The 15,330-nt window shown below is 39.9% G+C and overlaps 1 protein-coding gene across 1 annotated transcript; it reads right to left on the bottom strand.

Annotated features, from left to right (window-relative positions):
- Positions 1 to 13,720: 13,720 nt before the first annotated feature.
- LOC134372390 (vomeronasal type-1 receptor 1-like) lies at positions 13,721 to 14,752 on the bottom strand. Its single transcript, XM_063089909.1, is given in 1 exon segment — positions 13,721 to 14,752. A coding segment is annotated over 1 exon segment (1,032 nt).
- Positions 14,753 to 15,330: the final 578 nt, after the last annotated feature.

Here is a 15,330-nt window from a genome sequence, read left to right as displayed (position 1 = left end):
CTGCCAAGCCCCGGACAGGGATAAGGGCCCCCAGAGTACAGACTCCCTCTGTTCCCGCTGTTCCAAGGGATATCATAAGGCTGCTCTCTGCCGTTCCGTTAGAGATATCAAAGGGCGACTCCTTCCGCCGCTCACAGAACAACACCAAGTGGTTCAAAAAAACGTGAAGATGGGCCCCCGTTCCCAGGGCCCCCACAAGTATGGGGACAAGGCCAACCAGAGTCGAGGAGAAAGGGAGGAGAGCCTGTCGGAAGACACACAGGCCCTAGAAACACAGACTGCGCTAAACGCTCAGCTGAAGGGAGGATTAATGGTGGTTAACCAGCGGGTGAATCTTGTGCAGGAACAAATAGACGTTTTATGGCAAATTGCTCAATTGGGGTGTCAATGGAAATATTCAGGGTTATGTGTCACCAGTATCCAATATAAAAAGTATACCAAAGCTGCAAATTTGTCTAAACAATTATCCCAGCATCTTTCAACAGGTTGGACGAGAGAATTTGACAACCTGATAAACCAGCTGCGCATGGCCATTGTGTCCGTGAATTCAACAAGAGTGGATGTCTCCTTCGCAGCCGGACTGTCCTCATGGATTAAAACGGCCGTGTCCCACTTCAAGGAGTGGGCAGGAGTGATTGGGGTTGGCATGTTCTTATGTGGGGGAACTGTGCTCCTACTATGGTTGGTCTGCAGATTAAAAGCCCAGACCCAGAGAGACAGGGTAGTCATCGCCCAGGCATTTCTAGCCCTGGAACAGGGGGCCAACCCTGACGTTTGGCTGTCCATGCTTAAGGATTAGCCTGCTCTGACTCCCCTTCCCCCTTCCTGTTGGCTGGCCTCCCTGAAGCTTGTTCAGAGGAGTTCGCCCTTGCTCAAACAGGTCTATGTGTAACAACAGGCTCCAGTGTGTCCAGAGACGGGCAACTTCCCCCAGACTTGAACCAACCTAAGACATGGTGCCCGGTGGCGATAGGGTCAACCTATGACGGGTAAGGTCAAAGTCTGTGGAGGGACGACCTAGGACAGGAACGCTGGCTAATTTGTCCGCGACCGCCGAGCTTGTACCAGCCGCTTTAAATGATAAAAAAGGGGGAGATGTGAGGAGCTGCCCGAAATCGCCATTACAAGATGGCGCTGATTTCCGGTGGAGGGCAGGGCTGCTCGGTAACACGCCTGGGCCGATTAGGCAGCCACCAATAAGGTAGGAGCACGTCCTAGGCGAGGAGCAGTCTCTATATAAAGGGCGCGGGTTCCCTCGCTCGGGGTCTCCATTTTTGGCAAGCTTATGCTCTCCCTCTCAAGATGCATTAAAGCTGATCTGCAGAAGGATCCTTTGTGTGCCGCATCGTTCTTGCTGGCGAGACGGTAGCGCGGGACACAATATATTTTTAAAAACTAAAATCATATCAAGAATGTTTGAGACCACAATGGAATACAACTAGAAATCAATAATAAGCAAACCTTTGGAAACTGTAAAAATACATAAAAATTAAACAACATACTCTTGAACAACCAATAGATCAAAGAGGAAATTGGCAGAAAATCAGCAAATTTTGAAACAAATGAAAATAGAAGCAGAAAACACCAAAATCTATGGCATACTATAAGGGCAGGACTGAAAGGAAATTTTATTGCAATAAGTGCTTACATCAAAAAGTACAGAGATTTCAAATAAACAACACACTGTTGCACTTCATGGAACAGAAGAGCAAAAACAATCCAACCCCAAAATAATTAGATTTAAAAAGTAATAATAGGGAGTGGTGGAAAAGGAGAAATTGGTAAAGGGCCATGAAAATCAAATGCATTGTATATTGATAAATTAAAATAAATAAATCAGAGCAGAACTAAATGAAATAGAGACCAGAAAAAAAATTATTCAAAAGGTCAAAAGAATTAAAAGTTGATTCTTTTGAAAAGATAATAAAATTGACAAACCACTGGATAGAATAAGAAAAAATAGAGAAGACCCAAATAATGAAAATAAAAAATAAAAAAGGAAACATTACAAATGATGCTACAGAAATACAAAGAATTATTACAGACTACAATAAACAATATGCCAATAAATTGGAAGATCTGGAGAAAATAGGTCAATTCCTGGACACAAACAACCTACCAAGACTGAACCAAGAAGAAATAGAAAACCTGAAGAGATCAATAATGAGTGATAAGATTGAATCAGTAATCAGAAGCTTCCCTAAAAAGAAAAGCCCAGGACTGGATGGCTTCAATCCTACACTCTATCAAACTTGGAAAGAAAAATTGTTACCAACTTTTCTCAAAATACCCAATGAAATTGAAGCAAAGGGTATTCTCCTAAACTCATTCTATGGGGCTAGCATGAACGATACCAAAATCAGATGAGGCATACATACACAAAATGCTGGCCAATATCCCTAATAAAAATATATGCAAAAATTTTAAACAAAATATTAGCAAACAGAATTTAACAGCCCATCAAGGAGATTATACACCATGATCAAGTAGTATTTATCCCAGGGACGCAACTATGGTTCAACATGCACAGATCAATAAATGTGATATACCACATCAACAAAATGAAGGAGAAAATCCATATGATCACATGAATAGTTGCAGGGGGAAAAAAGCATTTAATAAAATTCAACATCCCAAATTAGATATAGAAGAAAAGTATTTCAATTTAATAAAGGCCACAGAATACAAACCTACAGCTAACATCATATTGAATGGGGAAAAGTTCCTCTAAGAACAGGAACAAGACAAGGATGCCCATTCTCAAGACTCTTATTTACCATATACTGGAAGTTCTAGTTGGAGCAATTAAGCAAGAGAAAAAATAAAAAGAATCCAAATTGGAAGAGACAGTCAAATTGTCTCTCTTTGCTGATGACATGACCTTACATATAGAAAAACGTAAAGACACTAACAAAAAATTTTAAGAACTGGTCAACAATTTCAGTGAAGTTACAGGATACAAAATCAACATGCAAAAATCAGTACTGATTCTGTACACCAAGAACAAACCAGCAGAAAAAGAAATCAAGAACGCAATTCCATTTACAATAGGTACAAATATATATAATATGGATATGGATATATATATATATGGATATGGATATGTGTATATATAAACACACACACACACACACACCATGGAATAAATACAACCAAAAAGGTGAAACATTCCTACTAAAAAAACTATGAAACACTGATGAAAAAAATTAAAGAAGGTTCAAAAATGATGGGAAATTGCATGTTCATGGTGTAGAAGAATAAATATTGTAGAAATGACCATACTACCCAAAATGATCTACAGATTGAATGCAACCCTTTTCAAAATATCAATGATATTCTTCACAGAAATAGAAAAAGCAATTCTAAAATTCATTTGGAGGCACAAAAGACCCCCAAAAAAGCAATCCTGAGCAAAAAGAACAAAGCTGGAGGCATCGCACTACCTGACCCCAAAATATACTACAATGCAGGGGTGGGCAGTCCCCCACCTGACCAGCACATGGCAGGAAGCATGCCCAGGATGTCAGCAGCTGCAGGCAGTCACCACTACTGCCACCGACACAGCTGCCATGCAGATGGCTCACCACACCTACTTTCACCACAAGCATGGCTCATTGCCACTGCAGCAGACCCACCATCATACAGGAGGCACACCAACCACTGGAATGCATTAACACATGGACAGCCACTTGCAGAGCCCAGAGAAATAAGTGAGAGAGCACAGACCTATGCCAGTGGCCCAACCTACATTTCCACATGCAGTAGTAAACCTGGGGATGAGAGGTTCATGCACAGCCCATGCAACTGCCTTGATCTAGGGAGAGACACACATGGAACTACCCAAGAATGCAGAAACCAGTTTACCTAAATAGAGTAAGGAAGAAAATTCCCAACCACCACCAACCCATTTGCCAACTGGAAGAAGAAAGGACCCAGGGGGAACCTCTGCCTCTAGAAAAGAGGAAAGAGAAACCCCACCCAGGGTTGCCCATTCAAACTGGAGCTCCAGTGTACCCTAGTGCACCCACCAGGGTCATGGGACACTAACTGATGTTCCAGCAGCCCTACCCAGGGTAACCCACCCCAGCCAAAGAGCAACAAGGCACCCAGGAGCTTCTCCCAAGAACTCAAGAGCTTGCCTAAGCCCTCAATGAAAAAATACAGTGTCAGTAACCCCATCAAGGAATCACTACGTGTCCTACTATGTAGCCAAACTACCCACATGGAGACTACACTACTAGTACACTATCAACCTGGAATCAATACTAAAACACCCTACTCAATGGTCACTATAAAACACATCTACAGGAGAAAGTGTCTCTCCTCAAACACTGCCGTGAGCCATCCTGCTATAGGGAACAGCATGGGAGGCTGAGGAGTGATACCCTTTGTTCTGCAGGCTATAAGCGGGTCCCATGTGTGTGGCATGGCTCTGTGGAAGTTCTTGGTTGTTCGCCTTTGGTTGATTGACAAGGCTTCCCAGGATTAAGCAGCCTAACCTTTTGGCTTAGGATGGCTTTGGGAAATTCCCTGGAGTTTCTCAAAGGACATGTTAATAATACATCAAAATTAATTTGTTTATTTAATAAGGCATTGTCAGTACTAAAGGTGTTTTTCATACATGTTCCCAGTATGGGTTGCCTCCATTTAATTTTGTTATTAATCTTCCTTGTTAGTGATATGTGCATTAACCCATTGTGGCTGTGGTCATGCTCTTGTATGTGTGGAATGAAGGTATGTTAGATTTCTATCTACATTCCCCCAGGGAGACGGGGGGTCTGGGTGCAGTAATGTTTATAACTAATTGATCATCAACCAGTTGCAGATTTCTTTGTTTCTCCCCACTCCCACAGTTTCACTTGATTTACCAAGAACATGTTGTTTCCCTAGTAATAATAAGAATGATATAGAGCATTTTTGTTAGTTAGCTTGAGTAGGATCATTTAACTTTTCATTTTGTCCCCTGTGCTGTTCCCAGAGTCTATTGGCAGGGAAATAAAAGTATAAACATTGTGATTTTGATTATAAAATAAAATGATGAATATAGAGTATAAGCAATATTAAATTGTTAACCATAACTAATCAATGTTATTAAAATTAAGTGTAGTAAGTATAAATAAGATTTAAAAAGGGTTAAATAGTAAGCTAAGAAGGTTAAGAATTATAGTTTAAATTAAAAGTTGACGCTCTTTAAAGCCAAGCATGCTGCTATTGTGTAGTTTCCTGGCCACAAGCCACAGGCTTTGGGGTGAACTATTGATGCATGAGTGGGTGCTTTTATCACAGCATGAGTGCTTTGGAATATTCTGTTTTTTCTTTTTCTATAGAGATGAAATAATAAATGTTTTGATTAAAAGGTAAATCATCATGTAAAAGGTTAAGTAAAAAATATAAATAAAGCAAGATTTTAGTGGTCGTTGTCCACACTTTCACTAGACATCTGTGGTCCGTCTCTTCCTTGTCACCAAATCCACACCACCTATTCAAGTCCAACGAATCCTGCAGAGCTGGTCTCTGGCAAAACACACTCCAGAATAATAGAAGAAGAACTGCTCTACAAGAATGCCAGACATCAATGTAAAGATACTAGAAATATGAAAAAAAGAAAATATAACATCATCAAAGGAATACAGTAATTCTCCAGTATCAGACCCAATAGAGAAAGAAAGCCCTGAAATGACTGAAAAGAAATTCTGAGCAATAATCTTAAGGAAATTCAATGAGATACAAGAAGACTCAGTTAGATGACACAATGAAATGAGAACAAGTATCCAGGATATGAAGGAGAAAATTTAAAGGGATTAATATCTTTAAAAAAAACTGTAGCAGAACTCCTGGAACTGAACGTGGAATAAACAAAACAACTGAGAACTTAAGCAGCAGGTTACAGCAAGCAGAAGAAAGAATTTCTAATCTTAAGATGAACTTTCTGTAACAACACAGAAGACCAAAAAGAAAAAGAAAAAGGAACCCCCTCCTCCCACCATGAAGAAAATCTAACACAGAATAGCAGACAAACATAAGCACAAAAACATCTGAATCATGGATGTTTTGGAAGGGGAGGAGAAAAGGTATAAAAACCTATGCAATGAAATAATGACAAAAACATCCCTGTCTCAATTTTACTTATTTTTGCTCTTATTTTTTAGTATTTCTTTACTTCTACTTATTTTGGGTTTAGTTTGTTCTTGCTTTTCTAGTTTATTGAAGTGCATTGTTAGGCTGTTTACTTAAAATCTTTCTATTTTTTAAGGAGGTTTTTATTGCTATAAACTTTCCTCTTAATACTATCTTGGCTGTATCCCACAGTGTCTTGGTATGTTGTGTTTCTGTCTTCATTATTTTTAAGAAATTTCTTTATATCCTTCTTAATCTTTTGTAAAATCCATTGGTCATTCAAGAGCATGTTGTTTAATTTATTTGTATTTGTGTAGTTTTGTATGTTCCTCTTGTTAATTGATTTCCAGTTTTATTTCATTATGTTCATAAAAACAGTTGATATGATTTTGAATTTTTGAATGTGTTGAGAATTATTATGTGGCTTAACATGTGTTCAATCCTAGAGAATTTTCTGTGTGGTGATGAAAAGAATGTGTACTCTGCGGATGTTGGATTCAAAGCTCTGGGGCTGGTGGGTTAACTCAGTTGGTTAGAGCACAGCCTCATAATACCAACATGAAAGGTTTGAATCCTCTTACTGTTCAACTGCCAAAAAAAAAAAAGAATGCTCTGTATATATCTGTTAGATCCATCTGGTCTGTGGTGCCATCTGATCTACAGTGCCATTTACATTTGATGTTTCCTTATTGATTTTCTGTCTCAATGATCTGTTCAGTGCTGAAAGTGGATGTTAAAATCCCTAACTATTGGTGTGTTGGTGTCTCTATTAGTCCATTTTTGTTGCTTATAACAAAATACTTGAAACTAGGTGATTTATAAAGAAAAATAAATTTATTGCTTACAGTTTTGGAGGCTGGGAAGTCCAAAATCCATCTGGTAGTGGTGACAGTGACCCAGGGGTCTTACATTGCAAGATGGTGGAAGCAGAGAGAGAGAAAGACAGACTGTCCTCTTCTTTTAAAGCCCTCACAACCATGCGCTGACCACCATTTTTAATCCATTCACTACTGCAAAGTCCTACAATCCAATCACCTCTTCAAGTCTCCACCTTTCAATCACTGTAATAAGATTTCCCACCCTCTTAACACTCAAGTGGGGGCCAAGTTTCTAATACATAAAACTTGGGAGACAATTCAAGCCTCAGTGAATTTTGGGGGAACATAGTTGATTCCACTATAGTGTCTATCTCTCCCCTTTGATCCAATAATATTTGTTTTATATATCTGCGTGCTCCCGTGTTGCAAGAACTATATATATATGTATATATATATACACACACACATATACATACATACATACAAACAATTATATATAATTATGTATATATAATTGTTATATCCTCTTGCTGTATTGATCCTTTTATCATGATATATATTGCCCTTCTTTGTTTCTTAGTACAGATTTTGACTTAAAGCCCATTTTATCTGGTATAATTATAGCTACTCCTGCTCACTTTTGTTTTCCATTTGCATGGAATATCTTTTTTCATCCCTTCACTTTCAGTCTATGTGTGTCTTTATAGGTAAGATGTGTTTCTTGTAGGAAGGATATAAATGGGTTTTTTTTTTTTTTTAAATCCAGTCAGCCAATCTGTGTCTTTTAATTGGGATATTTAATCTGTTCCCACTCAAGATTATTATTGTTATGTGAGGTCTTACTCCTGTCATTTTTTGGTTATTTTCTGATTATTTTGTCCATCCTTTGTTCCTTTCTTTCTCTCTTATTATTTAATCTTGTGGTTTGGTGGTTTTCTGGACTGATAATACTTGATTCCTTTCTCCTTCTAATTTGTGTATATACTTTATTGGTAAGTTTTATGTTTTCAGGTATTTTCATGATGGTTTTTATCATTCCTTTTCTTCTTGATGTAGGTCTCCCCTAACCATTTCCTGCAAGGCTGGTCTGGTGGTGGTGAATTCTTTTAATTTTTGCTTGACCAAGAAAGACTATTTCTCCTTCATTGATGAAGGATAGCTTTGCTGGTTTTAATATTCTTGGCTGGCAGTTTTTTCCTTTCTGTACTTTGAATACATCATCCCACGTTCTACTGAGCTGTAGGGTTTCTGCTGAGAAGCCTCAGAAAGGGGAGTCCCTCGTAAATGACTTGACGATTTTCTGTTGCTGTTTTAACAATTCTCTCTTTGAATTTAACTTTGGATATTTTGACTGCAGTGTATCTTGGAGATGACCTATTTGGGTTAAATCTATTTGGAGGCCTTCGAGCTTCTTGGGTTTGGGTGTTTGCATCTTTCCAAAGACTAGGAAAGTTTCCAGCTATTATTTAAATTGGTTTTCCATATCTGTTTTGTTTTCTTCTCCTTCTGGAGTGCCTGTAATTCAAATATTTGTTCACTTAATACTGATACTAATAGATAGATACTAATCCCATAGATCTTGTGAGCCTTGTTCATTCTTTTTTATTTTACTTTTTTATTTATTTCTCCTACTTTGTTATTTCAAAACTGCTATCTTCAAGATCAGAAATTCTTTCTTCTGCTTGATCTAGTTTGTTGTTGAGACTGTCAGGTGTATTTTTTATTTTGTTTAGTAAATCTTCAATTCCTAGATTTCTGTTTTTTTTTTAAAAGGTATTTATCTCCTCTTTGTTGAATTTTTTCATTCCGATTGAGAATTATTTTTTCTGTGTTTGTTGAACTGTTTGTATTCTCTTGTATCTCAGCGAGCTTTCTTAGATAACAAATTTGAATCTTTTCTATCAAGTCAGAAATTTCCAATTCTTTGGATGTTACTGGAGCATTATTTTGTTTTTCTGGTAATTTCATGTTACATTGTTTTTCATGTTTCTTGTTTCCCTGTGTTGATATCTGTGCATCTGGTGGAAAAATAATCTCTGAATTTTGTGGAGTGGCTTGCATGGGGAAAGAATTTCACCTGCAAAGGTGTCCTAGGGTATCTATTGGGTAGAGTGCAATGGCTTCATTCAGGAAGGATGCAGCAATGTAGACTCTATTTAGTTTTGTTTAGCTATAATTCACTTTCTGAATTATATGTCTATGAGTGACTCAACAGCCAATTCTTGTGATGTTTGTTGTGTCAGTGGCACAACTTTGCTGAGTGAAGGTTCTCTGGGTTAACTCACATGCTGGGGGTCACCTGCACCATTTGGTCAATCATCTCAGGAGCTGGATCACTGGGGATGTGGCTGCTGGATTGATTCTCAGATTGGGGTTGTGGGCATATGATGTATCATGGTCTCCAGGACTGGTTTGCCAGTGGCAGGCTTACGATACTGCTTTTATGACCAGGACATAGTCCACCAGGGGCACATCAGCCAAGCTGTTTCTCACTCAGATGCACATGCATGCACTGGCTTAAGGACTTGTGGACATGCTTTCCAGGGGTATGACAGCTGAGCTGTTTCTCTGAGCTAGGGTCATGGGTGTGCTTTGGCCTAGCTGGTTGAGTGTGGGTCTGCCAGTGGCCCTTCCACTGTGCCTGATATGAGTTCATGCTTTCCTTTGCAGTTTAGGAGCTGTTATGCCGAGGGCAGCATGACCAAGCCACCTCTCCGAGCTTGGGCAAAGCCACTAGGTATGGCTATAGTCAGGGGGCCCATCTAGCCACTTCTTGGGTGGTGAGCAGGGCTGTTAGGCAATCATACAGCAAGGGGGTCTGACCAGCTGCTCTTCAGTGGGTGAGGCCTCCAGGAAGCCTGCAGTGAGCGGGGATCAACCAGCAAGTACTGGGACTATTGGCAAGGCTGCTAGACAGGTTAAGGACAAACCACCTGGCTGCTTCTCCAGGAGGGCAGGGATGCAATTTATTTCCACTGGCCTGAAGGTATATTTGTTAGGGTAGAAACATGTAAACTGTTTTTTTTGAGTTGGGGGCTCAGGCACACACAGATCAGCTGGGGGGCTGGAGGTTAGTGGTACGAATGGTTGATGGTCTGCCTGAGGAGGGTCTGACTGTCTGATCTCTGGCCAAGGAGATGGAGATGTGCTAGTTCAGCAGGACTAGGATTGGCTTCCAAGAGTGCAGAACTAGAACCACAGACACTGTTAGCCCATACTTCAATGTGAGGGAATTATAGCCTCTTGTGTGAGTGCACTGGTATGAGGGCAGAGCCTTAAGTCTGAGAAGCACCATGGCTACTGGCCCCAGTACAGGGTTCATTCAGAGACAGTGGCTCTGGTTTCAAAATGACACTGTCCTGTGTCAGCTTGGGTCACCAGGGTGGGGGTGCATAGTGCATAGTGTTTGGTTCTGTCCAAGAGAAATGGAGTGTGTGTACTCTAGGCTGCTCCTCACACTTGCCTCAACACTTGTCTTGCCAGAAGAAATGCCAGCCTCTGTGGTGAGGATGGGAGTTGGTGTGGTTCCACTGCCTACCTTTTTGCTGCAAGGAAAAATTCCTCCTGCATTAGTCCCAGTGTCAGTGACATGGCTGCTGAGGATGTGTTCTCCTCTCTTCTCTCCATGCCATCATCCTGAGCATTCCTGCTCCATGGGTATCTCACCATTACCCTATCACACTCCTATACTCTCCCATCACTATTTAGCTATAATTATAATGCATACCCCAAGTGAATTTTTTTACTGTGTTAGATAAACTTATTATAAAATATATATGGAGCCTCCATAAAATATTAAAAATGAAGAGCAATGTAGAAAGAATGAGCTTCACCGTATGTATGTGCTGCTGGCTCAGGACAGAACGAATAGATGATGGTAACAAAATACAGAAGCCCTTCTAGGTACAACAGACATGGGTTATCCTTACGATGGAAAAAAACTTTAACCACCATTGCTTTTAAAATAATGTATGGAGGTGATGAAAATGTTTAGTACCTTGGTTGCTGTGATATCAGGAGAGTGTACACATATTCAAACTCATCAAAATGAATACATTAAATGTGTGCAGTTTTTATATATAAATTATACCTTCATAAAGATAAAAAAGTAATGCTATGGAGGACAACACTGAAAAGAAAGGTTTGCAGAGAGGTATAAAGATTCATATGGGTGCTAATTTTCACATGCAACAAAACTGGGAAGTTGTGGAGATAAAGAGTTAAAAAGAATGAAAGGATGAAATGTTCACTTTTTATGTTATATACCTTGTATCCTTTAAGTTTGGGTTAACATGTGCATGTGCTATTTTTACAGCAACACTTAAAAAAGGAAGATAAGTTTTGCATGGTCAAGCATTTGGGGGAAATTTATGTTCAGACAATCACAATATAATAAGATAGGTGTCAAGACGGAAGTAGCACAGGTCACTCTAGTAGCTCCAGGTACAGGATTTGACCCAGCCAGGGAGTCAGGGAGTGTGTCCAGGAGGAGGAAGCCACTGAGCAGAGCTGTGAGGAATGAGCAGGAGCTCACTCAATGATTAAGCAGAGACGAGTGCTTGAGATACAAGGAAGAGCATGAGCTAAGACACAGGTGATTAAGAGAATGTTGGTTTATTCAGAAAGTACCAGATATTCAGCTTAGCTGCGGGGAAAGGGTCTTGTGGGGGTTTTGTCGCTGGAGATGAGTCTGAACAGAGAATCCATTATCAGGGGCTAGATAATGAAGGCTGTTGAATTTTCAGGCTGAGAAATGCAGTCTTTACCCTGGGAACAGTGGGAAGCCATGGAAGGTTCTGTGCAGAGGAAGGTTAGAGCTAGGTGATAGATACGACAGCATAGTCCTCATGATCCAATCATCTCTTAAAAGTCCCATCTTTCAAAAGTGCCATGGTCTGCTTTCCCACCTTCTTAACACTGTTAAAATGGGGATCAAGCTTCGCTGGGTTTGTGGGGAAAATTCAATCCACAGCACCACCCCTGTGACTGAAGGGTCAAGGGGAGGAGAGAGCTCTAGCGAAGGGATGGGAGGTGCCTAACTGGAACCGATGCCATGAGTATAGTAACACAGTCCCTGACAAACCACAGCCTGGAAGGACATACATAAGGGATTAAATTTCCTGGCCTGCTCTCCTCCCACATTCTGATCTGCTGACAGTGTCTCCTATGAACTGAACTCAACCAGGTACCAGAGAAAAGATGTTGGTGTTGAAGTCCACAGAGTCCGCCTCCAGGGCACAGAGAAGGTGGAAATGGACAAAGAATAGATTGGAGTGGCTTGTGGAGAGCAGCCAATACAGAGGTCTCTCAGTCACAGGGAATTGGTTCCAGGATACCAAAATTCCTGATGCCTAAGGTCCTTACATAAAATGTCATAGTATTTGGTATAACCTATGTACATCCTTCCCTATGCTTTAAATCACTTCTAGATCACTTATAATTCTTAATACAATGTAAATGCTATGTAAATAGTTTTTATTCTGTACTTTTAATGTTTGTATTACTTTTTATTGTTGTAATGTTATTTTTTATTATTGTGTTTTTCCGAATATTTTTGATCCCTGATTGAGTCCAGGAATGCAGAATCCGTGGATACAGAGAACCGACTCCACTATTAACGTGGAAGACAAAGTGTCTAAGCAGAAACTGCAGACTGAAAATATGGGCTAGGGAGGAGGATAGTGCAAATCATACGGCAAAGAGTGAAGAAACCAAGTTGAGGCAGGGTCCATGGAAATAGAGAGGAGGCAGCAAACGTGAACATTGCTAAGAAGGCAGAATACATAGGAGAAGCTGATTCGTCTTGACTGGTGGGTGAGAGAGAAAAAGTGTGGATTTTTCTTAAGGCTGTGGCTTGGCCAACTTGGTGGATTTTCATGTAGCCTTTGTATCATCTTTTTAGTGTCTTCAGCACTATCTCTCTTTTTAGTTGTGATGAAAAACACACAACAGGGACTGGCTGCTTAGCTCAGTTGGTTGGAAACTGGTGCTGATAACAACAAAGTCCAGGGTTCGGTCTTTGTACTGGCCAGCCACCAAACACACACACACACACACACACACACACACACACACAGACACACACACACACACACACACCCCACAACATAAAATTTACTATTTTATCCACTCTTAAGTATACAGGTTAGTAGTGGGAAGTACATTCATGTTGTTCCACAACCAACACCACCATCCGTCTCCAGAACGTTTTCATCTTCCCCAGCTAAACTCTCCACCACTAAATTCCAACTCCCCATTTCCCCTCAGCCCAGCCCCTGATATTCTCCTTTCTGTCTCTATGAGTCTGACTCGTCTAGGTACCTCATAGAAGTAGCGCCATACAATATTTGTCCTTTTGTGACTGGCATATTTTCCTTGGTATAGTGTCTTCAAGGTTCATCCACGTTTTTGTATGTGTCAGTCACAATTTTATTCCTTTTTAATACTGAGTAATATCCCATTGTAGGACTCTACTACCTTTTGTGTATCCATTCATCCATCTGTGAACATTTGAGGGGTTTCTACTTCTTGGTTATTGTGAATGATGCTGCTATGAACATGGGTGTAAAGATATCTGTTTAAGTCCCTGCATTGATTTCTCCTGAATATATACACAGAAAAGGTATTGCTAAATTATATGACAATTATATGTTTAAGTTTTTGAAGAACCACCATACATTTGGGTAATTATCTACACCATGTTTATTTTTTGACATTGCAATAAACAAATATGAGGCCATGTTACTATCATTTTTATTCAATACTACATCCCAAATCCTTGGACATTACATGGTATAATATATGAAACTACAAATATTGGGAGAAAATGTGATAAAATAAATGATAAAATGTTCTGCAGGAAACATTTGTCCCAGAACCATATTTGGAGCATTTGTCTTCCTTGTCTAGCAGGCATAGCAGAACTGTGAGACTCGGGTATCACTAAAAATGAACACAAAGGGGCTGAATGTTGGGAAGCCCAGAGACACCAGGGAAGAGATATTTATCAGCCAAGGGATTGGGTTTTGAATCTGGGTTATCCAAAATGATAAACTGCCAGATAGAGCATGAAAGGAGACAAACATGCTCACCAGGATCAAGATAATGCATGTGGCTCTAGTTTCATAATTAGCTCTGGGTGAGAGCCTGCTGCTGTGAATGTGTTGGACCCGCTGCTTGTGTCTGTACAGAAAAAGGACCATGAAGCTGCTAGTCCAGACCATGAGGCCCCAAAACATAACATCAGTAAAGAAGTAAACTACTGCACTTACTGAGAATACCAGTCTCCCTAAAATGGGTGAGGAACAATATCTGTACATTTTTTCCATGCTCATGTTTTTGTTATTTGTTGGTCCAGTTACATCCCTTACAATAGCAATATTTACCACAAAATGCAAGACCCAGCAGAGGAAACAGCAGAAAACAATGCTCTTTGGGGATATAAGTTGGAGTTTCTTCCACCCATAGGTCCTTAGGCAAAGTTTTGTGGCCTGAAAGCCACTGAGGAGGCAGGTGGTGCTGAGAGTCACCCCTCTGGCCACTCTGTGTAAATAGAAGATAACTTTACATCCAGCCTCATCCAGGAAAGGTTTCAATCCAAAAGCTGCCATTGTCTGAGGGATTCCTTTAGAGAGAATAACCAAGTTGTTAGCTAAGACCAGCTGGTTGAGAATCAGGTCTATGGGTCTCAAGTTCTGTGCAGTGAGAAAAATGAAATTATAAAAGCAAAGGAGTAAAGAATTTCCAAGGATTCCAGCACCAGTCTGAATGAATAAGGTAATACCCCAATTTAAGTTAATATAAACCAATCCATCCATTTAGATGAGATGTCTGAGTTTGATTTTATTCCAATAAGAGATATATGAAGACTAGAAATGAAATATTGGACTAATTTTATTGCACCTAGAATTTTTCTTCACAAAACTCATTATTCCAAGTGAACATAAACATTAAAAACAGTTCTTTTGTAAGTACAAAGCTATTTCTTGCAGAATTATTATTTGTAACACCACAATGACTGGAGTACACCCAACCTCAGTCAAAGAGAGACTGAATAAATCCTGGTGCATCCCAATAGTGAAGCACCAGACAGTGGTGGTTGTGATGGGGAAGTTCTCTTGATGGCTGGTCTTTCAGGCCATGCAGTTATGTGTGAAGCAGGGAAAAGAGAAAAGAAAGACTCAGAACATCATGTGCAATTAGCTTTACTTTACCAGAACCAGAGAGAAATGTTATATTGGTACACGCTGGTGTGCCTGTGTGTGCCTATATTTTCATACCTATAAAATGAGAGAATAAATCAAAACCTTTAAAAGTGGGTACTCATGAGGGACAGAGGAAAAGTTCAGAGGAGTCAGAATAAAGTTAGGTAATCCGTATCTTTTTTGTTTTTTCA

This window comes from Cynocephalus volans, chromosome 3 (assembly GCF_027409185.1).
Source record: "Cynocephalus volans isolate mCynVol1 chromosome 3, mCynVol1.pri, whole genome shotgun sequence".
NCBI classification, from domain to species: domain Eukaryota; kingdom Metazoa; phylum Chordata; class Mammalia; order Dermoptera; family Cynocephalidae; genus Cynocephalus; species Cynocephalus volans.
The sequence above is the reverse complement of the archived record's forward strand: the minus strand, read 5'-3'. Positions and strand labels throughout refer to the sequence as shown.